General features: G+C 40.2%; 1 protein-coding gene across 2 annotated transcripts in view; it reads right to left on the reverse strand.

Annotated features, from left to right (window-relative positions):
* The window catches only part of PLPPR1 (phospholipid phosphatase related 1), a 175285-nt gene that overhangs the window by 63223 nt on the left and 87508 nt on the right, over positions 1-24554 (reverse strand). For both annotated transcript variants that reach the window (XM_084898436.1, XM_084898438.1), the window contains exon 2: positions 15952-16059. In XM_084898436.1, the coding sequence (XP_084754562.1) occupies positions 15952-16014 (63 nt within the window). In that variant the 5' untranslated portion in view covers positions 16015-16059. The remainder of the gene's footprint in view (positions 1-15951; positions 16060-24554) is intronic.

Here is a 24554-nt window from a genome sequence, read left to right on the forward strand (position 1 = left end):
CCCATGCAGTATACTAAGATGTTTAATATCCTATCAACCTCATCCAGCCACCCACCCTGTTGGTTCTGTTTCTTTAGAGAACCCTGACTAATATGCACTTTCAGTTTGGATTCCAAGGTGACTCTTTCTGTCCAAAGGACTACACTCTTTTCAGCATATAAACCCATTAAGAACAAATCTCTCAGAAGAACTGAAGTCAGAGAGGGACAGAGCTATTGTATCAGCAAGCCATGCCCAGGGTCAAGAAGGCGGGCATAACTAGAACAATTGAGATTTGTTTTCCAGAATGGATACAACCAAATAATAAATGCACTTCCAGAATACTCTCTAGCCAAGGCCACCAGGGACACACCTGCAAGCTGGGTGTGTCACTCACTGCAGGGAGGGAGAAGGCACACCACTGGGCACTGTGGCAGTCTCCGTAAGAGGATGTTAGAAGGGACGACAGGATTGGGGATTTGACAGCGATTTGAAGAAGATCCCAAGAAGCAGGCTTCTCTCTGGGTCGGGTAATTTCAGAAAGAAGGAATAATTTCATGATTATCTGAATAAATCTTATCTAAGGGCAGGCAGACTAGAGAGAGGGACTAAAGCTGTGACTAGTAAAGAAACAACAGTCCTATTTGCTGAGACAGGGGAGGTTTGGCGTTTTCTCGCTTGGATGATGTGTGTGTTTTGTCGGCTCAGATGTGAACTCGGAGTGGTCTTGTTTTTGTCTTCATCCGTCATCGTCACAAAATGGCCTTGTCCGACGCTGACGTCCTGTGTAACTGTCTGCGTCCCACAGAATGCCACGGCCTCGCCCCCAGCACCAGGCCAGCTCTTGGGTGCCAGGGCTGCTCTTCTCTTTCCTCCTTAATGAAGCTCATTTCTGACTGGGCGGGTGTCCCCTGTGAAATCTCCACTCCTATCTTCTTTATTACTATTTTCAGCAGCAATTTTAACTCTGAAATTAGCCAGGGGCTCATCATACTATAATTATAATTAAAGCATGAGTATAAAATTAGTTAAGATTAAAAAAATGGAGGGGTGCTTCATTTCCATTGTAAAGATAAATAAAGAAGAAAATTGCATTCTTCTTCCAAGTTCCTGGTTTTAAATGCCTGTCTATTTTTGCCATCATAGTTGCCAATAGGAATGTGTACATTCCATCATATTCATAGGCTACCCTGTCAAATGTTGGGGGAAACTGATGAGAGACTATGAATCCTCTTATACAGTGGTTGGAAAACCGTGGCTCGTGAGCCACATGCAGCTCTTTGGCCCCTTGAGTGTGGCTCTTCCACAAAATACCACAGCCTGGGCGAGTCTATTTTGAAGAGGTGGTGTTAGAAGAAGTTTAAGTTTAAAAATTTTGACTCTCAAAAGAAATCTCAATCGTTGTACTGTTGATATTTGGCTCTATTGACTAATGAGTTTGCCAACCACTGCTCTAATACTCAAGGCAAATCAAGTACCCCCTGCAGAGGACTCTAGGGAGAGGGATGGGTGGAATGCACCACCTCATTTTCCCTGTCTGTTCCTAACCACTGGGTATTCTCCACACATACTCCCACAGAGCCTGGGGAACTCCTGTGTCCCCTGAATTAGGAACCACTGGCCTCTGAACTGCTTGCTTCATGAACTACACAAGTCCTTATCTTTTCCCGAATGATTCCCTCAGAGCTCTGAATAAATAGCACGACTACATTAATTTCTTGTGAGGTGCATGCAATCTATACCTCACTACCCCAAAGCCAGGGGTGCATTTGCCTACGGAAGCATGCTACTGTGCATTTGATTGCAGCACTGACCATTGTTTGGGGGCTTAGCAGGGTATGGTTCATGATCACAACTTAAGGCAATTGTCAGGACATAGCAAATATGCTTAAACCAATATACTTGGTTTCATAATTCTAATAATCATTTTACATCTGAAGGAAGCTTAAGTGGTTATGAAAATAATCCACATATTTCCAAGAAATACTGCTCATTCCGCACAGGTAGGGCTCCATTATTCCTGGACTCAGACCTGGGTTAATAGTCACTGCACAATCAAGCTGTCTGCAGGAATCAGTGTTAATCTTGAAGACAGAACAAATGATTAAATCTGCAAGGCTGTGATCCAGAAGATAGATGATGTGCTATTTTTAAACCTCTCACTGCTAAAATAACCCACATTTGCAGAAATTCGTTCAAGAGACTACCTCAGTAGCTGGAAAAAAAAGGGGGGCAAATATGGAATAAGCAGATTCCTTTATATTCATATGATGTTGAAATCAAATACTCTGGCTCGCAAGGAAATTGCACTGTCAACTGCTCACAATATGTTGCCAATTTTACCCTGTGCATTTCCATGGTTTGGACTAAACGTGAGTCCTTCATTGTGAGAATTGGTTGAGCCTATCTCTCTGATCAATTGACAATGGAGAGAATGTTGTGGGAAAGGAAGAAGCATTGACTACTGGGCTGTGGAGGCATTGGCTGACTAAACATGCCCAGGAAATCTGAGAAATTGCCTTAAATATAAAGATAAATAAGAAGCGAATGTTTCACTCTCTGCAGAATTACCTTAAAGGTTGGTCCTATCTATAACACATCTACACTGCAATACTCATGCAGCACACATCTCTACCAGACAGGAAGAACTTACAGAAGAAAAAAGGCTGCCTCTTTGAATACCATGGACCCCTTGGTTTATTTGTTTAGTTTCAGAGAAAGCTTTGTGAGGAAACTCAGGGTAGACTGCTGTACATGGAACACAGAACATCCTAGCCCTTAAACTTTAATATATGTCAGAATCACCTGGAGGGCATGTTACAACACAATTATGGGGGCCACCCCTAGACTTTCCGATTCATTATATCTGGAGTGGGAGTTGTGAATTTGCATCTCTGACAAGCTCCAACATCATGTTGATGCTACAGGTTGGAGATTACTCTTTGAGAATCATAGGTCTGGTTCTTTCACTTTATTAGTTTCTGAGCTCTCTCTTTCATTGCACAGGGCTCTTACAGGCACACTCAATAAATGATTGCTAGAGAGTGCATGAGGAAATCAAGGACCAGAGGGCCAAAATGGCATACCCAACTTAGACATTTCTCTTTTTCAGTCTGGCCCAAAGGGAACCACTAAAGAAGGTGGTAGTGGCCAGAGAGATCTCTCATTGTAAATGGGAAAAGCACCAAATTACAGTTTACAACTAATTAGAATTTGTGTGAGTCTTTTAGAAAATCACTCTAAGGATTCAATAGAAATTTTCTATCTCCCTTTCTCACTGCTACAGAAAAGGTAGCTAATGAAATTACCTTTACAAATGTATTAATTTATTCTGCCCCAAGGATATTATATTCAGTGATTTGGCAACACTAATCTGAACTAATAATAGACACACATTTACTGAGACTAAGCAAAATTTTCCAGTAGAGAGATAGTTATCCATTTGGAACAAATGAAGGTTGAAGTATAAAGACGACAGAATAGCTGCAGTATCCAGAAGAGGTGAAGGTGTTTACAAAGAGAGCAGCACAAATTGACTAACATGCAAAGCTTGGCATGCTGACAAAGAAAAGCATCACAGGGAGTGGAAAGCCTACCCCCACTACCAAAAAATTCTCAACCACCAACAGATACTCAGGTTCAAAGAGACATCTCCATGTGTGTGTCTCCTAAAGATGCCCAAGCAAGAACCACAACTTCTCAGAGCCCTTGATTTTCTCCATGCAGTCTGGCAGTGACGGCCCATTCCCTTCCATCCTGACAATGAAATACATATCCAGTGAGTACTGTCCCTTTAATTTTCCTAAATCTATTTACAGACCAGAGTTGAAATCCTATAAGCCTATAGGGACCAATATAAGTTGAGTGAACTTAGAAGAACATAAGATTATAGTAATAATGGGACTTGGTTAAACAAGATCTCTAGCTTCTATTTAAAGGTGATGTTGTTTTCATGATCTAGGATATTGTTGCATTATGGGATATGACCCCAGTATTACCACATCTTTCAATTTTTCAAGAGGTATAGAGCTTGGTAAGTTTCCTGACTGTTAAAATGGTGTGTGAGCCCTAACCCTAACTCGTTTGGCTCAGTCATTAGAGCATCAGCCTGCAGACTGAAGGGTCTCAGTTTCAATTACTGTCAAGGGCATGTACCTTGGTTGCGGGCACATCCCCAGTAGGGGGTTGCAAGAGGCAGCTGATAGATATTTCTCTTTCATTGATGTTTCTAACTCTATCCATCTCCCTTCCTCTCTGTAAAAACAAAAACAAAAAACACACACAAACCAACCAATAAAATATATTAAAAATAAATAAATAAAATGGCGTGTGACCTGAACAAACGATGCTTGTAGTTAGGAAGGAGCCACTAGCCTTTCATTTAGGACCTCTCCTTAGACTCTAGTCCACACTGTTTTCTTAACTATCTCACTATTTAATTCTTCTTCCTCTAATTCCTGAAGGACAAGCCAGGCAGATCATGGTTCCAGCAAGAATTCTTTGATCAGTTCACATGCTGAAATACAGTCCATTGACGATGAAATTCCCCATTGGTGGGGAATAAGGGTGGCCCAATGTCACATAGCCTGGAGCTGACTTAAGGGGTAGAAGCTTGGGTTATATTCCCCATGGTTACCCCCACTTTCTCCTCACCCCATCCTTCCATCTCAGCCCCCTGAAAATGTTCTGAAAGTGCACGTGGGCTACAAGAAAGGGAATACTTGCCCAATAGTTTAGACTTTAGAGTATGAAACCTTTCAAACCATGGCTGGAGAAAAACCACAGTATCAAAAAATAAATAAATAAATAACTAAAAACAAAAAAACAAAAACCCACACACTAACTCAAAGCATTAGAGGGTATAAAGACAACTCTGTTTAATTCTCCCAGTTCAGGTACAATGAAATAGAGGACAGCCTTTGTAATAATCCGACAGGTTAGTGTGTTCTGATGCTTCTAGTTCATTCTCTATCTCATTCTTCTTCATTTCTTGAAAGTGGATGAAAAGGCGACTATTTAGATTTTCCCTGAGAGTTTATTTATTCATCCACTGAATCAATATTTATTATCTTACATTTGCTATACACAGAGTTAATAGTACACGGAGTGAGACAATAAAAAAAATAAGGTAGTTGCAGATTGTAAAAAGTATAATCTGGCAAATAATCAAGAGAATGCAAATAATCACTGCAGAAAAACCTCTTATCACATATGTATTTGTTGCATGTCTACTCTCCCTAACTGTGATAAGTAATGTTCCTTTTTGCAGGGATTCCAGTAGGAAGGGGCTATGATCACTCCAAGTCCTGATAGGCAATGAGGGGTTGTTCTGTGGTCCACTCTGCGTTCTCAGCTGAGCATTGCCAAGCCTGGGAACACCCATGCTTAAAGGATCCAGGTGGCGATGTCAGAGCCAAAGGTGATTCAAGGCAGTGCTAGCATGGGAAGTGAGTCCTCCTTCTCTTTGACATTTGTATCATTATATGACTTCATCCATCCTATCTTGAAATACTTGATTTCCCTTATTCATAGTGTGATACAAAGAAAGTCCTCAAAGAGAAAGGGGTTGGGACAAGTGAGCCCTACAAATCCCCAGTGGACGTGAGCTTGGTGCTAGGAACCAATGCACACCACTTAGTGTAAATCAGCAAAAAATAAATTAAAAAATACAAAGTTTTTTAAAACAATATTAAGAGATGGGGGATCTTTTATACAACTCTAACTCTACTGAGCTTATAAAGACAAATGAGAAATTCAGAGAAATTTGCATTACATGGGGGAGCACACAAATTTTCAACAGATATTAATCTCCACACACCACTTAATCATGTCGGTCACAAGAAAAACAAAAGATATAATTCTCTTTCTCAAATTCCTTCCCCTGTTCGAATACATGAAAAATGTAATAGTCTCATTTGTAAGTGGGAAAAGAAATCATTTTAAAAAAACGTTTTTATTGATTATTGGAGAGAAAAGGAAGGGAGAGAGATAGTAAGGGAGAGAGGAAAAAGGAGAGAAAGAAACATTGCTGTGAGGGGGAACACTGATTGGTTTGTTGCCTCCATACATGCCCTGACCAGGGATCAAACTAGCAACCCAGATATGTGCCTTAACTGGGAATCAAACCCATAACCTATTGATGTCCGGGACGATTTCCAACCAACTGAACCATCCAGCCGGGGCAGAAATCATTTGTTTTTAAGGAAAAAACACAAAACAACCATTTGAAAAGGGCTATTCCGAATGCCATGAAAATTTGTTTGCTCATTTTGGGAGTAAAAATAAAGACAGAATAAGTAGACACATCACATCTTTCAGAAATAAATATGTGTATTTACACATTTGTTTTAAGGCTATATATTTTTTTTTCCAGTTCTTACTTCATCCACATAACAGATATAGCTGTCATTGCTTTACTTCATAGGACAATCATACTGGAAGCTAGAAGAAACCTCTGTATTCAATCTGTACATTTTACAGATCAGCAAAATGAGGGTTAGAAGGTTCAAAGTGAATTCTGCAAGGCCACATGGCTACAGATCATACAAGACAAAAGATGGAAAGCTACATTTCCTACCTGCTGGCCTAGTACTGTTTCCAAAGGACCATGAAGTATCTTTCCTCCCCTAGCTTCTCTACTGGGATCCCATATACTTGGTTTAAAAAAAAAAAAAGCACAAAAAGTACTTTTATTGCTCCATCTATAACATAGCCTGGGCCTGGGAGACATCCCAAAAGTGATGGAGTCAGAAGAAAAACTGCTTTGCTACTGCTTTCAGGGATGGCACTGCCCTCAAGTCACTCTGTCCTGACAAAGTTGAAACTGTGGACAACATGTATCTGCAGGAGGTGAGTAAAAATCAGTGACTTCAAGCTTTGGGATCACTTGACATTTCTTATAGCTCTTGGAAAATTCCATTCAATTCTGTGCCAGGAGTTTATTGAACATTAACAGCAGAAGCAGCCAGTGCTCTGCCCATAGTCCCTTGGCACTCACTGTTTTCTCACAAAGCACCTCTCTGCATGAGGGCTTCCTGAGGGGCAGGCTTATGCGGGCTGGATGCAGTGCTGGCCACAGTGTCCAGAACCAGCACCCCTTGGAGTAAACCTTGAACAACAATGCAGCTACCGTATGATAAATACTAAATCAAAAAATAGATATGAAGATGAAAAAGACTGTGTTGGCCACAGTTGGGATAACTCTGAGGCATAATCTGGGTAGCCTTCCACCATCTCCAGACTGCACTGAGCCCCAGACCTCCACGTGGGAACCTGCTTTTTCATGCCCCCTGTATTTGCTTCATTCCTCGCCATTTCCCTGCTCTCCACAGGGACTTTCTGGGATTATCATCCAGACAAACTACTTGAATTTAAATCTTTGTTTCAGGCTCTGTTTCTGGAGGAATCCAACCCAAGATAAGCATATATATTCTGTAAAAAATAACTTCTTTATAATAGCTATCAAGAGATAAAAAAAATGAAAAAATAGATATGAAGATGAAAAAGATTGTCTTGGCCACCATGCAGAATGCTGCCATGCACACAGTAGTACATATATCTGTATGCCAAGACATGGAAACAACCAAAGTACCCTTTGATAAATGACTGGATAAAGAAGATGTGGAACATATATACAATAGAGTACTACTCAGCCACAGAAAAGAGGAAATACTGCCATTTGTGACAACATCGATGAATCTTGAGAATATCATACTAAGCAAAATAAGTCAGGCAGAAAAATAACATATGATTCACTCATGTGGGATATAAAACTAAAAACAACAAATGAACAAATAAGACAAATAAACAAATAAAAAATAGTACTGTGGTGACCAGGAGAAAAGGGAGTAGGGGGCAGTAAAAAAGAGTAAAGGGGTCAAATGTATGGTGACGGTAACTTTGACCTTGAGTAGTGAATACACGATGTGCTACACAGATGATGTATTACAGAATTGTACACTTGAAACCTATATAATTTTATTAACAATGTCACCACAATAAATTTAATAACATTTAAAAAATAAATAAAATAAAAATAAAAATAAATATATTCACTCATGAAGGAGTTTCACAATGAAAAGTGGAATTTGCCATTAAGAACTCAGCATGAGCTCTAACCAGTTTTGCTCAGTGGATAGAGCATTAGTCTGTGGACTGAAGGGTCCCAGGTTCGATTCTGGTCAAGGGCATGTACCTTGTTTGCCAGCTTTATCATAGTAGAGGGTGTGGAGGAGGCAGCTGATCAATGTTGCGCTCTCATCAATGTTTCTATCTCCCTTCTTCTCTGTAAAAATCGATAAAATGTTTTGTGTTTTTTTTAAAAAAAGAACTCAGCATGAAATTCTCTACAGCAGGAAGGCAATGTGGTAACATTATACACATCCAGTAAACAATGAAGGTCCTGATTTCACCTGGAAATATGTGTCAGGATTTGTCGCTGCTTATACAATGCAAGCTTGAATGTTCAGTCTGAATGGAAAAATTTCATCCAACCCAAGGTTGTTTTTCAGTGGCCAGATCAAGTCAGAAACCCCCAAACTGGCTGGACAAGTTTAGTTGGCTGTTTTGCATCTTATGCTTGAAGTGTGTCAAAACTATGTCCCTTCAACTCTGTCAAAACAATCTAATTTCTGTGGAAAGCAAACAAATTAAACAGTGAAGTAGTGTGTGTCTTTAGGTTGACAAGTCAGCAATTTGAGTTTTCACTTGAGTTAAAGGCCATGCCAAAGTCACCCAAACACGCGCAGGTTGCAGACTTTGTCTGCATGGAACCCTATAAATAACTCTCCTTCAGTCCACGACAGGTTACCAAATAAAAATGACAAAAACAGAATAAGCTGAATAAACATAATGTAAAGAAAACTCAAGGGCACTCTTGAGCTGATCAAATGCCTGCTTTTCTAGCTGGTTTGTCTTGTGAGCTAATGATTAGAGAGCATCTACCTGCAGTGTGCTTGGACCTTAAAAACTATTTATCCTCAGGACAACCGAGTAAAGCAGGTATTATTATTCTTTTATAGATGAGAGAACGGAAACTTGGAGATGCTCAGTATCTTGCTGAAGGGCATACACTATTTTTTCAGATACTCAAATCTAAAGTTTCCCCAAATTATCACACTGTCTTCCTTCAGGGCTGAAAAGAAAGCACACTCCAAAAAGTTTTGTCTCAGAAAATGCCAAAGATGAATTGGAACAATTATCAGTTGAGGGAAACATATTTTAGTAACATGGAGTTGAAATTTTTACTTGGTGAAATAACATATAGTTCCAAGGAAAATGAGTCTTTGAAATGCCTTTTTTTTTGGTCTAAGTATTATTTTGTCTACTATCAAAAGAAAATGAATTTACAAGTTATCTAAATTCCATGTAATATACACAAAACTAAGTGTTTCTACTTTTGTATAAAGAATTCTTCATACTAGATGGCAATAACTTACTGCAGTCTTAAAAAAAGTTATTTAATCTTTTTTTCTGATGGAAACAGTAATCGAATTCATGCAACACACACACACACACACACACACACACACACACACACATTTAATCCCAACACCCAGAGATGAGTACTGATTTTTGTGCATATCTCTTCTTTCTAGGCATATGGTTGCATAGGCACATATATATATTTCCAAAAAGGCATCACATTTTATGCCTCTACCGAGGAATTTGAATGAAAAAGGCTTGGAGGCTGCAATATCTACTGCCATGATTCTAACATGTCTGAGTCTGATGGTCCCCCCCAAATTTTTCCCATGAATTAATCTGCACGGAGAAAGCAGAAGGGAAAAAAAGAAAACGAGGGTAGGAGAGTTAAAGTGTGTGCTTTTAGGTATTGGTCCTTCCACATGGATTCATGTCTAAGTGCTGTGAACAGGAGGGCTGTAGACAAAAAACATCAGACACAGCAGCATCCATGGTTGCTCAGGTGACAGAGTGAGATGTGGAGTTCAGGAGCAGGGCTTCTTCCCAGCCTCTGTGTGGGGAAAGTACCAGGGGCTCAGAGACAAGAACTACAGCGAGGCACCTTCTGTGGCTTCTTTGCTTGAGGAAGTGAATGTGCATGGCTGGAGATAATGAAAATTCTCTAATTCTCTGAGTAACAAGAGCCGGCTTCATGGGCGCACGTGAAAATCCTGGGTTTAACTGGGGAAGACCGCAGGGCTGCTGGATGGTCTGTGAGCAGGTGTCAGCAACAGACAATTAGATTTTGGTTCTTATTGATGTCATGCCAGCCATATGCACAGTCTGGTGAAGCCTAGAGAAACACAAGTCATATACTGCTCTGACCATTCCCTCTCCCCTAGCATTCTAATCTGAGTATTTTTCATGAAATTAAGTATTCTATAATATAATTTTATGGATGCACGTTGTTTCACTTTTTTTAATGAAAAAAAGAATTTTTAACCCCTCCTGTATTTTAATATTAGGGCTTTTTCATCATTAATGATTTTATGATAATGAGCCTTATAGCAAAATATGCCATATAGATGATTATTTCTGTAGAGTAGAATTAAAGTGTACTTTTGGTGTCAGAAAGGGGGAATGCAAAAGCCTGAAGATTTTGGTACCCAGTTCCAAACTGCTCTCCCTACAGATCGCTAATTTATACTTCTTTTCTTATAAGTGAACATTCCTATAAATTGCATTTTTAAATGCTATAAGATAGATCAGAATTCTCTTGTTTGATTTTTTTTGAATAAATAATCATAACTTTGTATTGACTTAGAAATTAGGTTTCATATAATCTTGGAATTAAGATTCAAAAAAATAAATAAAGAGCTTGGCCAGCCACACATACCGATGACAACTCAGACTAGTTCATATTATACTTAAAGGATAAATTTTATGCAAGAAAAATGCATCAAAATCATTTCACCTGCAGACTGTGCAAAATAATATACTGTAGAGAATTATGTATTTCATCACAATGCCCTTTGAGCAAAGGTGCTTTTCTTCTGACCTCGTCCCTGCCTATGCAAAATCCTGCCCTGACATTTTATTGTTATGACCATTACCATTTTTAGAAAACAAAAAGAGGGTGTGCTTGTGAGGATTACAAAAAGAAGGAACTGGAAGGTCCCTAGGTACAATGCCCAGTCCTTCCCTCAGAGTCCAAGCACTTGATTTCCTGCAGAGCGGTACCTCCACCTCTCCGGATCCTTTGTCCTCTGGGGTCAGATGCATTTGCTTAGTCCCAATTTCTCTTCCCCTTGTGATAATTTGTTTTAACTGGAACCTTGATCTCGAAACACCCCACGTGGAGAGACTCAGCGCTGTGGAACAGAGGAGCCCTCCTTCAGCTGGCGAGCATCTGAGGATAAGGGTGAAGGGTAATGACCACCACATTTCATTTTGAATATCAGCACTGGTGTTTTGAGACGATGGAAAATAAATATTGGTATTGTCCTTTTGCTCCAGCATGACAAACACTGGTTCAAATGATGATTAAATAATAAAAAATGGAAAAGTACTTTACAATTTGCATTTGTCATTGAAATGTAGAAGGCCACAGTTTTTTCATAGCACCTCAGTATACATTCTATAAATATTAGTCCCTTAAACCTAGCAGTATTGCTAGGTTTAAGGGACCAATATTTATTACATACTTATTACTTGGCAAGCACTTTCAGGCCCATTACCTCATTTATTTCTTAAGAGTACCCATGAGGAAGTTTTTATTTCCATTTCACAGATGAAGCAACTGAGGTCCAAAGAAGTTACTGTGTAGCAGCAACAGATGGCCGACTGAAACTAGGACTTTCAACATCAAGTTATTTTCTCATTCTACTCAATGATACACGAGGATTAGAATTCTCCTAGAAAACACCAACTGAGTTTTAAAAAAATTAGAGAAAACGTTCTCAATGTGACTTAAACATAAACATCTAAGACAGTAACAATCTAAGTCTCAGGAATAAAACATTCAGAGCTGCTAAATCTAAGCACCTGTAAGTAAAGATCAGAAAGCCAGACCAAGAATCATTGTTTTTTATAACCTGAGGCACATAAAAAATAAGAAACATTGAGATGGCACATTTCCAAAAATTATATGAAATTCTTTAACTTCTGTCCCCTGAGAAAAATATTCAGAATCATCAAGTTCTTGCAGAACTTCCTGAGATTATTTATCTCCAGGCTGGGATTTATAACATCCACTTGGTAGGTTCGAGCTGAGAAAAATGAGTTGTCAAAAATAGGCAATAAAAATCGCAGGTACAAGCAACCGTCAAAATGATAAAACTGTCACATCTGTACACATTAAGCAACAATTGCATTCATTGCACCCAAAGTCCTGGTACTTAATATTGTCTTCTAAGGAAGCTAAGCTCCACTTAAGAGTTTTGCTCTTAGCATAGATATATTTGAAAGAGACTTGACTGAGTTACTCACGAGTTTACAGAGAATTCAGTGAAATTGTTGAGAAGAATCTATTGATATCTGGGAAGATTTGTCAAAGGGATATCTCAGTCCTAAGTATTTTTGGAAGAATATATCTGGAACTGATTGTGAAGGCATAAAAGACCTTATACAGTTCATGTTTTTATTTTTAGGGGAAACCTGATACTCTAATCATCAAAATGAGTGTGTTTTCCCCCAGGAAAATCCTCCTTCTGTAGGTCATCAAGTATGAGAGAAGTTGCTGAAATGACAGAGGGAAAAGGAGAGAGGAGGAACACAGTAAGAAAGGGAGAGAAGAAAAAAAAATACATTCTGAAAGAAAGGCAGAGAGGAAGGTAGGGAAGTGGAAGGAGCGAAGTAAAGAGAGAAGGAAGTACAGTGGGTGAAAAAGTACAATAGAGAGAATATTTGATTATTTACATCACTATTTTTTAGCTATTTTGTTGTCAGTACCTTTATCCTCACCAAAAGTTAATATTATTGAGTTCAAGGAACAGAAATGAGAAAGTACATTTCCTCAAAAATAAGAGTAGTAAGTGAATAAGCTGATGATACAGTGGACCTAGATGGGAGTAGAGAAAGGGTTACATGTCAATCTCAGTGACAGGATTTGGGCTTTAATATCCATGGTGATAGGACATGAGGACTCGAGCTGGAACAGAGACTCCCGTGTAAAAGCCAGAATTCTGAAAGTTTGCTTTTCATTTCAGAGAAAATGTGTTTTCCCTAAATCCACCTGCTGGCATAAGGAAAGTGAACTTCCTTAGAAAAAAAAAAGAAAGAAAGAACAGAAAAAGAAAATTTCAGTACAGTATAATTTATGTGAAATCTCCCTAAAATATTATTTATGGATAATATTTATTGTTAATATTTATTACATATTTATTACTTGGCATGTAGAAAAATGTAGAAAAATTATGAAAAGCACGTGTGAGTCATACAGAGGAATGAAGCCTCTAACTTAAAAAATCTAGTTACTTCTGGGTTCAGGACAATAAGACTTTAACCTTAGCTGCAATGTTTTACTTTCCTTGAAAAAAATACTTGATGAACGTATAGCAAGATTTTAAGATGTGGTCTTGATGGTGGGTGCAAGGATGTCTATTGCATTGTTTTCTATGTTGGAATTCTTTCAAAATAAAAAAATAACATTGAAAAAGTATTCATTGATCAAATTGACATTTTACCCAAGTTATCTTTGACCAAGTTTTTATTTTATTTTATATTTCAGTTATATCAGAATACCTAGAATAATGTAGATAAACAAGAAGTGTTTGATGAATGAAATACTTGAGAACTGTAAGAGCCATTTTGAGATTCACCTCCTTCTCTTTCAATTTCTACTTAATTCTATTTCCTTTTTTCTTTCTCCTGCTTGTTTCTGAGAGAAGAAATTTCCATGCAAAATAAGGATGACAATACAGCAAGAAAAAGAATAAACTATCTTTCCTCTCCCAGATTTTTAGACTGATATTTATGTTTGTGTCAGGTTAAGGCACAGAAAAACTGATTTATGTCTTTTGTTGTCTGCTCTACCAGTAAAGCTCAGCATTCACACATTAGTGGGCTAAAAAATCTGCAGAGAGATAGTTTCCAGCAATAAATTAAACCTCTTACTTTGAGGTTTGGTTCCTGTTTGATTTTTAAGAAAATATCAAATAAAATTGCTTTCGGGCGCATAAAGATGATGACAGATGACTTATACTCCAATTTCTGCAGCTCACTTTAAAAATTCATTTTTCTTATAACAAAAGAAAAGTTTTACCATCAAAAACTAACTCTATAGCGTTCTATCCTTTCCTGGGTGAGCAGCAGGAGAAAGGACTCCTTTTCCTACATTCCAATCCCAATATGAACAACAGTGACCAGAACCCACAATATACATGATGGATAGTTCTGGTCTGAATGGAGTTACCCTTGGTCTTGGATAACAAGTTAAAGGAAGGGTATTAAGAATATGTGTTTATGATGAGAGATGAGTTCTTTGCCTACCCTTTCAGAGATTAACTTAGCTCTAGTCTATGTGCGACTCAGCTTATATTAATACCTCTGTCCTACTCTAATTTCTTATTTCCACCTGATTCTGCAACACATTAGATTCACAAATATCACTACAAAATAAATCATCAAATAATATTTGTTCATCTAAACTACAAATGGGTGTCTATAAGGTGCAACTTAAGGATCAAACACATATAGTATTGGTCCAAAATCAGAATGTTCAAAATTATCCAATTGACTAAGTAGATAGCTAAAGTTATTTCAAGAGTTAGAAGATAAAAACATTTGTCCCACTAATTCACAGAGTGTGTTTAAACAGCGTGTGTGCTGAAAGTGTATCTCTGCTAATATAAGTAGAGGCTTCACCCAAGTGTTTGTTTTCACCTGGCGAATTAAATGGATCAACATCCATGTTCCTGTGACGCTCAGCTAAAAAGATCCCACAACACTGACGCTTGGCATGTGGAAACTGCCAAGCAGTTACCCAGAAAGGAAATTCTGACAGTTACTTTTCAGCTGTTTACATTTTCACAGTTGAAACCTGATCTTCAGGATAGAAAACATACCATTAGATGCCTAATATCTATTGAGAAGGGAGAAATACCACTGTCTCTGGCAAATGAACATCTTCCATTGAGATAACCTGAAATAGTTTTTTTGTTTGTTTGTTTTTTTGTTTTTAATGTGTGTGAATCATATAATTCCACATTTCTTGAAATTTTTATGTCTTTGGCCAAAACTGGTTTGGCTCAGCGGTAGAGCGTCGGTCTGCGGACTGAAAGGTCCCAGGTTCGATTCCGGTCAGGGGCATGTACATTGGTTGCGGGCACATCCCCGGTGGGAGTGTGCAGGAGGCAGCTGGTCGATGTTTCTCTCTCATCATCGATGTTTCTAGCTCTCTATCTCTCTCCCTTTCTCTCTGTAAAAAAATCAATAAAATATATTCAAAAAATAAAATAAAATAAATTTTTATGTGTTTGCTCCATAGCAAACACATACAGAAGGAGATACAAGAAGTTTAACCAAAAAGGTGCTAGAGAAACTGTTTCCGGGTACAAACTTCGAGCAACTCAACAAAATCATTCATGACCAAAGGAAATTGCTTTTTGTAAAAACAGTACACAGGCTTTCAATACCCCACTGAAGAAAAATGCCCGGCAGAGATAGACAACTTTAAGACTTTTTTCTTTATTCAGACTCCAAGGCAAAGGACCATCAACTAACATCATCTGTAAACTGCCTGGTGTACTGAATTCCCGAAACATGACATTGATTTTTGAAAAACAGCTTAATTGAAATGCTGCACTCATAATCAAAACTATATTGAAGTTACCACTGAATATAAAAGAAATATAATAAACACAATTATGTTGTACCCCTATGGAGGTAAAGTGTTCTATGGCTTCCTATTAAAGAAACATTGCATGATTTATTAAATCTTTATCCGGTTTGTGCTATCAAAATGTAATTATCAATCCTAAGATGAAATAATTTTACCCCAATTTCTCAGCATAAAAATTGCTACTATGATTCCAATTTTTCCATAAAGGCAAAAAAAAAAATACACATTACCTCCACAAATATAAAACATGGGATGATGGAATAACTCCGCTGAGTGTTGTTTCCTACAGCCATTTCTCACACCATGAAGCAAGGCTGCACCGTCCACAACTGTCCAGGCTGAAACAGAAATACGTAGCATCATAATGTGTAAGTCCATATGTTTACCATTCTCTTAGGTATTTACATAAAAGCATCACTTGTCCTCTAGATAAGCAGGCTGTATACAAACAATGCAGAACAGTGTGATCTACAATGCAGTCAGTTCAAATGAATCATCATTCCAGGGAAAGGAAAATAATATATACAAGCCATGCACAGTCTTAGAGACAAAATGACCGGATAGGGAGCCCTGTGCACACAGCCATAATCAGCAGAATTCTAATTGCCTGGTTCTTCACAGTGCCCCGCGCCATGAAATGGTTTCTGCTACAAGATGATTGGTATTGTCCACCCTGCATGGATTTCCTCTTTCTGTGCCCCATCCTTTGGGTTGGCAACTTAGGGACTCACTTTGTTTCTGCCCTTACTGACAACTGTGCCCACGCACTCATCTCTGATTTCCTTCCATGGCCACTCTTTGCCCTGGCTCCCTTGACTACACGGCTATTAACCACTTTGGATCAATACATCACTAATCTTGCTCACTGGGTTCCTTCAGCTGTGTGTGTGTGTGTGTGTGTGTGTGTGTGTGTGTGTGTGTGCCCCAAATACAAAACATTGATGCCATAATACATTCTTTTCACTTATAAGAATGGAGCAGCTGGGCAGCAGTAGATAATTTTAGAACATTTCTGTCCTCATTTGACCCAAAACTATTCTATTAGGAAATAAGTCCATTTTGGTTCTTCTTTTAAAAAACCCAAAACTACCAAGCAGAGATTTTAGACTTTTATAAAACTTCCAAGGCCAGATAAAAAGAATTTTCTTCTACACCTTTTATTCTCTATGTAAAGGAAGGCTTACCGTATTTTTCGGACCATAAGACGCACTTTTTTTCCCCCAGAAGTGGGGGGAAAAAGTCCCTGCGTCTTATGGTCAAAATATAGCCTACACATATACTGTAAAAAAAAAAGTTGTTTTACTTGCCCGGCTCTGTGTGGTCTCTGTGTGCGTGCCCGGCTCTAAAATGGTTCTAAATGCTGCTGTTTACTTTACAGGGTTGATTACATGTGTTTATGACTGTGATGTTGGGTTTTAATGCACATAAAATATTTTAGGACACTATTTGTTTCAGAATCTTTTTTTCTTCATTTCCCTTCTCTAAAAACTGGTGCGTCTTATGGTCCGGTGCATCTTATGGTCCGAAAAATATGGTACTTAACACGCTTCAGGGGTGTGCTGTTTATTTCCTCTTTTCTGTTTGTCTTGTTTCTGTGTCACCCTTCCCCGTGGCACGAAGAGTGACACAGGGGCTACTACCGGTATTATCTATGGCCAACTGCACTTTTCTTAAAGGTCATGAATTAATGCCAATTTTTTTTTTTAAACTTGTGTTTCCTTTAACTAAGCCCTTCCTTATCTCTTCCATGAAACACATTTCCTTTTCTAAGATACCAACTTTGGACTTGTTGATTAACACTTTCTCTGATCAAATGCAACATTATGTGTGACATGCAGCCCACACCAGTACATCCACCTGCGAGATGCCAAATAAGGTGACCAGACGTCCCGCTTTTGGCGGAACAGTCCCGATTTCTAACAATTTGTCCCGCGTCCCAAGGCATTTTTTAAAACACCGCGGGATGCAGGACAAATTGTTAAAAATTGGGACTGTCCCGCTTTTGGCGGGACGCCTGGTCACCTTACAATAGCAGTATCTATCCTGCCCAAGCTGTGGTAACTGCACATGCCTCCAGACTCTGACAGCTGTCCCCTCAAGGTAGGGAGGAGAAACAGCAAGGGGGGCATGTGGCCCCTGGCTAATTTAGGGGGACAGAAAGTGATCCCCTGGGACATGAGACATTTTTGGCTGAAGAACTTGCTTCATCTGGGATAAAGATCATAGTTTTGCCAAAGGGGACAAACCTTTTCTTGCTTGGTACCTAATAGAAGAAAAATCTAAAAATGATTGGGGTGCCTTACTGACATTTGGGGAAATGTAGGACACCTCAAGCTCAGACACCATGATTGGGGTGATATTAAAGCTCCTGCAAGTGGTGGTTAGTACCAGTTCAAACCCTTAAAGCAGTGGTTGGCAAACCACAGCTCGAGAGCCACATGCGGCTCTTTGGCCCCTTGAGTGTGGCTCTTCCACAAAATACCACGGCCTGGGTGAGTCTATTTGAAGAAGTGGCATTAGAAGAAGTTTAAGTTTAAAAAATTTGGTTCTCAAAAAGAAATTTCAATCGTTGTACTGCTGATATTTGGCTCTGTTGACGAATGAGTTTGCCGACCACTGCCCTAAAGGAAAGCAGGGCTGTTTTCTCCATTGGATGCAATAAGACCCAATTCCTAGAGCCTGTGAGCTAGTTAAGAGTCCATGAACATATACAAAGTGAACAAAAAGGCACCCAAACCACGACAAATCAAATGGAAAAATACGGACGTATATACCTAAAAGTGTAAAATTCTCACAACTTCATTCATGACTGAATATTAGTGTTCATAACAATTCAATTCATTTGAAAATTATTTGTAGGTTAAATTTTCTTAGTTCTAAAAGTTCCTTTGCAGAAAAAAAGATAATGATTGCAATTAAATTAATGACACAGGAACATAATTCCAAGAGTTTTGAATTTTCATTTTGCCACAGAAGAAAAATGTACCATCAGATTACTCTCTCTGTGTTTATAATTATATGAAGTGGCACCTCAGAAAAGCGAGCACAGAAAGCAATCTTAAACAACCTTAAAATAGCCCTGGAGGGATTTTGCCTCCAGCCAGGAGGAAATGATTGTGACTGGATTTCACGCCTGACACAACTGTAAGATAGAGATAAAATAAAGGAGACAATGGTATTCAAGGCATTGGCCTTGGGGCAATGAAGGGCAGTGATCCCTGGAAGGTGGGAACCAAAAGAAGTGATTGCCCTAGTTTACTGCCTGGAGACACTCTCCAGGCCACACACAGAGAGGGGGAACCCAGGAAAGTGGCTGGTGGTCTCCCGGAGTTGAGTGGTTAGAGCTGGGAATGTCGGGTGGCCAAAGCAACTGGAGTCCACAAGGCAGAGACCAGAAAGGAAGGCTGCACAGAGTGAAGGGCTCTGCAGAGGTCCCCTTGAGTCTTCTGCAGAGTACTGAGGGGCATGGGAAGAAACCACGGAAGGGCCAGAGAGAAACCATCTAAGGATTGAGGGGATTAATCATCCGGGCTCACGCAATACTCTAACAGGGACCCCTTAGTGGCACTGAGTATTCCGTGTGTGTGTATGTGTGTGTGTGTGTGTGTGTGTGTGTGTGTGTGTGTGTGTTCCCTTTAATTTCTCTGATACAGAATACTGATTATTTATTGAGATCTGGGCCACTGAGCAGTGTCCTTTTCCCTGGTGTCAGGGGACACCAGAAGCAAGAATGTGACAGCACAATCCATTCTCAGGTCTTTGACATGAGTTTCACAACCTTCAAAGTGGTGAAACTTTCTAAAAGTTCCTCAGAATTAGGTGGTGTAGGATTGAAATGAGATAATGTCTAAAAGGAGGAAAATGGAGCTTATTTCTATGTGGTTCAAATCTTAATTGGAAGCAAGGCGGGGGAGGGAGGTTTCAGTAGAAAAGAGAAAATTAAAAGGCAAGAAAAAATAAGTTGTGAGAGCTACATTTTATGTAAAATAAAACATATTTTAAAATATAAAGGAGTGGCCAAAAAATAAAATATAAAGAGAAAGAACTCATGGACACAGTGTGGTGATGGCAGGATGCAGGGGGAGTGGAGGCAGAAGGGAGGGGTATAAGGGGATAAATGATAAAAATAAAATAAAGAAAACTTTATATTACTAGTTAGCCACAATCCCTAAATCCAGCTCATCTTTAACACATGGTAAAGAGGCATGGACTTTCTTGGTATCACTGAGCTACCCCTTACTGTTCTGGATCATTTCTATTCAGTACATTATCTCCAACCAGGATCACAGTCTGCATTCAATTTCCCAATGCTGAAAAACCGTTTTTCTTTCTTTCTTTCTTTTTTAAAGCACCAAAGACATTAAGGAATAGGAACAAATTAAATGGGATTGTAGATGAGTGCAAACTAGATTTCATCAAGAGATGGTGTGGGATTTAAGAAGGCACCAGTGAGGCTTTCAAGAGAAATACTTGACTATTAAGTTTGAGAGATGCTTTTCAAAGCTTGTAAGGAATGACAATGTGAAAACCCACACATGACATTAGGGTGTAATTGGCATTCCCTTTTTTCTCCTGTTTATCCCCCTTCACATTCTGTCACAGCTAGATCTACGATTTAGCTGTTGTACTATCCCGGATTAAAGCAGAGAGATACAAAGGGCATAAAATCCATAGTCCAGGGAAATCCAGAATTGAGTCCAATTTTCACAAAATACACAGGACTCAGGGGTCCTGTGTAGATACCAGGCTCCCACATTGTTGTCCGTGGCTTTTTAGACCTAAGGGTCATTCCTGGTTTCCTCGGGGTTCCCATAGTGCACTGGCCTAGTCCTTGTGACCAGTCATTAGCTCTGTCCCCACTGATTACATATGAAGGGTCACTCTGATTCAGGTGTCCAATTTACCCAGGGCTGTCCTTCAAGCAGACTAGCTTGCCTGGCTCACACTTCAGCCCTAAGCCTGAATGGACAGTCTGCAAGACAGCCACTGCCTCTTACCACCAGAGTAGTACTTGATGTGTAGGGCCCCTGCTCCTGGACAGAAGGCTGCCTGGCTAATGTCTAAGCTTGCAATCATTTCTGACTCTCTTAAACCTCTCCAGTCCCATTTTATAACAGTCTCCACTCCCTGCTCACCACAACCTTTCTGTACTTTAGCCTCTCGCCGAGTCTCTGCAAAATGCCAAGCTCTTTCTCAGGCTGGGCCCTCTCACATCCCGCCTCTTAGAGCACTCTTCCTCCTCCATATTTGCCTAGCACATGTCTGCCTTTCCTTCAGACGGGCATTAAACACCAATTTTCAATGGCAAAGTATCCTTAACTGCCTGACTGGCTCCTATCTCTCTATTATACATTTTCATCCTCCTCCTTCATGATATTGTATAATTGTTTAATATCTGCTCCTTTTCTGGACTGTCAGTCTGCTTCATCCCCAGTGACCAGAACAGTAACCTTAGCACCTTGCACATAGTAGGTACACAAATATTGATACTGACAATATGCTTAATCTGCTCAGCTCCATCATTCAGTATTACTCTTGCGCTGGGTCAGTTCCTTAGCCCCTGACCCAGCCCTAATCTAGGACTGGGGTCCATCCTTTCTAGGTCTTGCATGAACCCAATAATACGGTCCTAATACGCGTCTTAGGTCAGTCCCTTCTGCTTACTCCATCCAGATAAGACCCACTCTACCTTGGACCCAAACAACAAGGAAAAATAAAGTGTCTGGAAAGCCTGGAAATAAAAATGTAAACCTAAAACATATTTCAAAATGTAAAATTGAAAGGAGAAATTATTCTACTGAATCTTACCTCTGCATCTCTTTGATGGTTAAAAAAAAATCACTTTCAATTGCTGTTCTAAAAGATGTGTTCCTTAATTAGATATAACAAAAACTGAAGTAAAAAAAAAAAAGGGGGGGGAGAGGGGAGGAAGGGAAGGGGCGCCAAGTCTACCTAGAAGTAAGCCATTTTGGATAGAGACCAGTCTTTCCAAAACAAGCTGGAGCACAAGGATGTGCTGAGCACAGAGCTCAGCAGACGCCCGGAAGCTGGGGAGAAAGCAGAAAGCAGAGAGCATACTACCATCTAACTGGCTGATGGAAGGGGGACCCCGGGTCATCTAGGGGCCACCAGCAGGAGAACTGCTTAATAGGAAAACACATGCCCAGACACGCCGAGCATGGTCCTAACTTCTTTTTAAGTTGTTAATATTCTTTACCCCTAGTTTTCTACCAGGAAAACCAAACAAAACACCCAGCTGGAAAAAGTAGCAGGGCACAAAGAGCTTTTCTTAATGAAAGCCTAGTTAATGTTCCCTTCAGAAAAATCAAAGGCTGAAGGAAATAAGGTTTTGATGCTCAGTTAAACTGGAATCTCGATGCCCGGAAGCAAGAGCACTCAGGGACACACATGTACGCACCCACCCCCTCAAGGGTGCAGACAAAGGGTAAATTCCAGGGAAAGTTGTGCTCAGCTTAAAGTCTGGGGAGAAAACAAGCAGAGAATATGTCCCAAAAGCTCTCAATTGAAAGCAGTGAATGTGATTTTATTTTGTTTTGTTTTAATCATCACCCAAGAGTATTTTTTTCTTTTTTCTTTCGTTTTTTTTTTTTTTTTTAGAGTGGAAGGGAGGGTAAGGGGAGGGGGAGAGAAGGAAAAGGGAGAGAGAGAGAGAGAGAGAGAGAGAGAGAGAGAAACATCGATGTGAGAAGAGGTAATTTGATTGATTGGTTGCTTCCTGCACTTGCCTGGACTGGGGCGGGGGATCAAACCTGCAACTCAAGTATGTGCTCTTAACTGGGACTCGAACCTGTGACCCTTTGGTGCACCACACCAGCCAGGGCAGTAAATGTGTTTCTTAAATGTACTTCAGTATTTGCATCCTCCTGCATCTGGCTCCGATTGTAACATTTCAAAAATGACTGAAGTTATCAACAACAAACTTCCCGATGATGTTGTCATCATGATCTATGTTGTGGGACTGACTAGATTAAAGGTAAGAATGCTCTTTTACCTGGAGTGGTTGTCTACTGGAGTTAGGAAGACTTATCAGGAACTGCAATCATCTAGGTGAGAAGGAATCAGACCCATGTAGGAGCTGGCTTCAATCCAACTGCTGTATTTCTGAGATTAGCAGAGGGAAGAGATAGATAAAAGCCCCTGGTTGTGCCTGGGCCTCTCAGAAACAGCCTAGAAAGGAAATTTATCTAATGAAGGTTGGGGGGGGGGGGGGGGGGAGTGTGTGAGAGGTGAGGGGGAGGATCAGAGTGCTTTGTCAGACTTCCCAGTCACTGGGCCCTCTACATTTCCCTTTGACATCTGTCGTGGTCCTCATTGTCAGGGCCATGGTGGTTTCTAATGATCCAAGGAATGGGATCAGTAATTAAGTGGAGAGAAAAAAAAGCAAAAGATCAATCCAGGGTGGGGAACTGCTAGAGAGGAGAGGAAGTGCACCGCTGGAGTAGAATCCTAAAGGAAACGCGCAGGGGGTGGTTCCAGGATATTACACAGCCCTCTGTGGCCTTGCCTGCAGGGACGTGTGTCACAGGCTGCTCCGAGCAGTGGGGAGGCTGTGACACTGCTGTTCTGCCAAGGAAGACTGCATTTCCAATTTAAAGCTCAGCTGCCCAGGAGCCAAGCTGCTTCTTTTTCAGAAGAGAAGACAGGGGAGGAAGGAGGGAGGGAAGGAGGAAGACACAGAATGAGACAGAGAAAGAAGGAGAGAGAGAGAGAGATAGAAAGAGAGAGAGAGGGAGTGAGAGAGAGAGACAGAGAGACAGAGACACAACAGAGACACACAGAGAGAGACATAGAGAGAGAACCATGAGTTGAGATACCAAATCTATCCTCACATCAAATCTCTAGGACAGAGTAGTTTCGTGTGTGTGTGTGTGTGTGTGTGTGTGTGTGTGTGTGTGTGTGTGTGTATCATTAGCTCCTTGGTCCTTGGGTGCTCTCAGGATTCACTGCCAGGAAGTCCCTGTGCCCTCGTGACAGGTTAATTAAATAGCTCTGTTGGGCCCTGTTGGGGTCTCACAAAAGACAGGAGAAAGAAGTGAGACAAATTCCCTTTCTCCATGAGAGATTTCAAAGGAGGATTCAGACAACACTAGCACCTGCCTTGCCTTGTCTACACTGCTGAGTGATCATAGGACGATTGCATCTGTTCTGTTATGGAGGCAACCTTGGATTTTGAATGAGTGTAAGTATCTATACTAATAAAAGGGTAATATACAAATTGTCCAGGATGCCCTCAGTAATGACCAGACAGCAGGCTGAATGGGATGACAAGGCCGGCAAGAGATTTAGCGAGAGATGACAAAATGACTGAACAGCAGGCTGCATGGGGTGACCAGGCCAGCATGGGGGGCAGTTGGGGGTGACCAGGCTGCAGGCAGAGGTGGTTAGGGGTGATCAGGCAGGCAGGCAGGCGAGCAGTTTGGAGCCAGTGGTTTCAGATTGTGAGAGGGATGTCCGACTGCCAATTTAGGCCCAACCCCTAGATCAGGCCTAAATCAGCAGTCAGACATCCTCCAATGGGTTCTGAATTGGAGAGAGTGCAAGTTGGGCTGAGGGGACCCTCTGCCTCCATGCATGAATTTTGTGCACCGGGCCTCTAGTATGAGTGTATTGCCCACTTGTCTCTTTGATCAACATGTATTGAAGGCTTACTATTCCATACCAGGCTTTATATAAAGTTATAGCTTTATAGTCATAGTTTTTATGTTTACCATAATACTTCTTGAGTTAATTGGCATATAGTATTGGAGATATGCTGACCATCCTCTTTCAATATTGCAACCTGCTTCCGTCATCTGGCATTCCTGATCTTACC

This window comes from Pipistrellus hanaki (genome assembly GCF_964339955.1).
Source record: "Pipistrellus hanaki genome assembly, chromosome: 11".
Classification (NCBI taxonomy): Eukaryota; Metazoa; Chordata; class Mammalia; order Chiroptera; family Vespertilionidae; genus Pipistrellus; species Pipistrellus hanaki.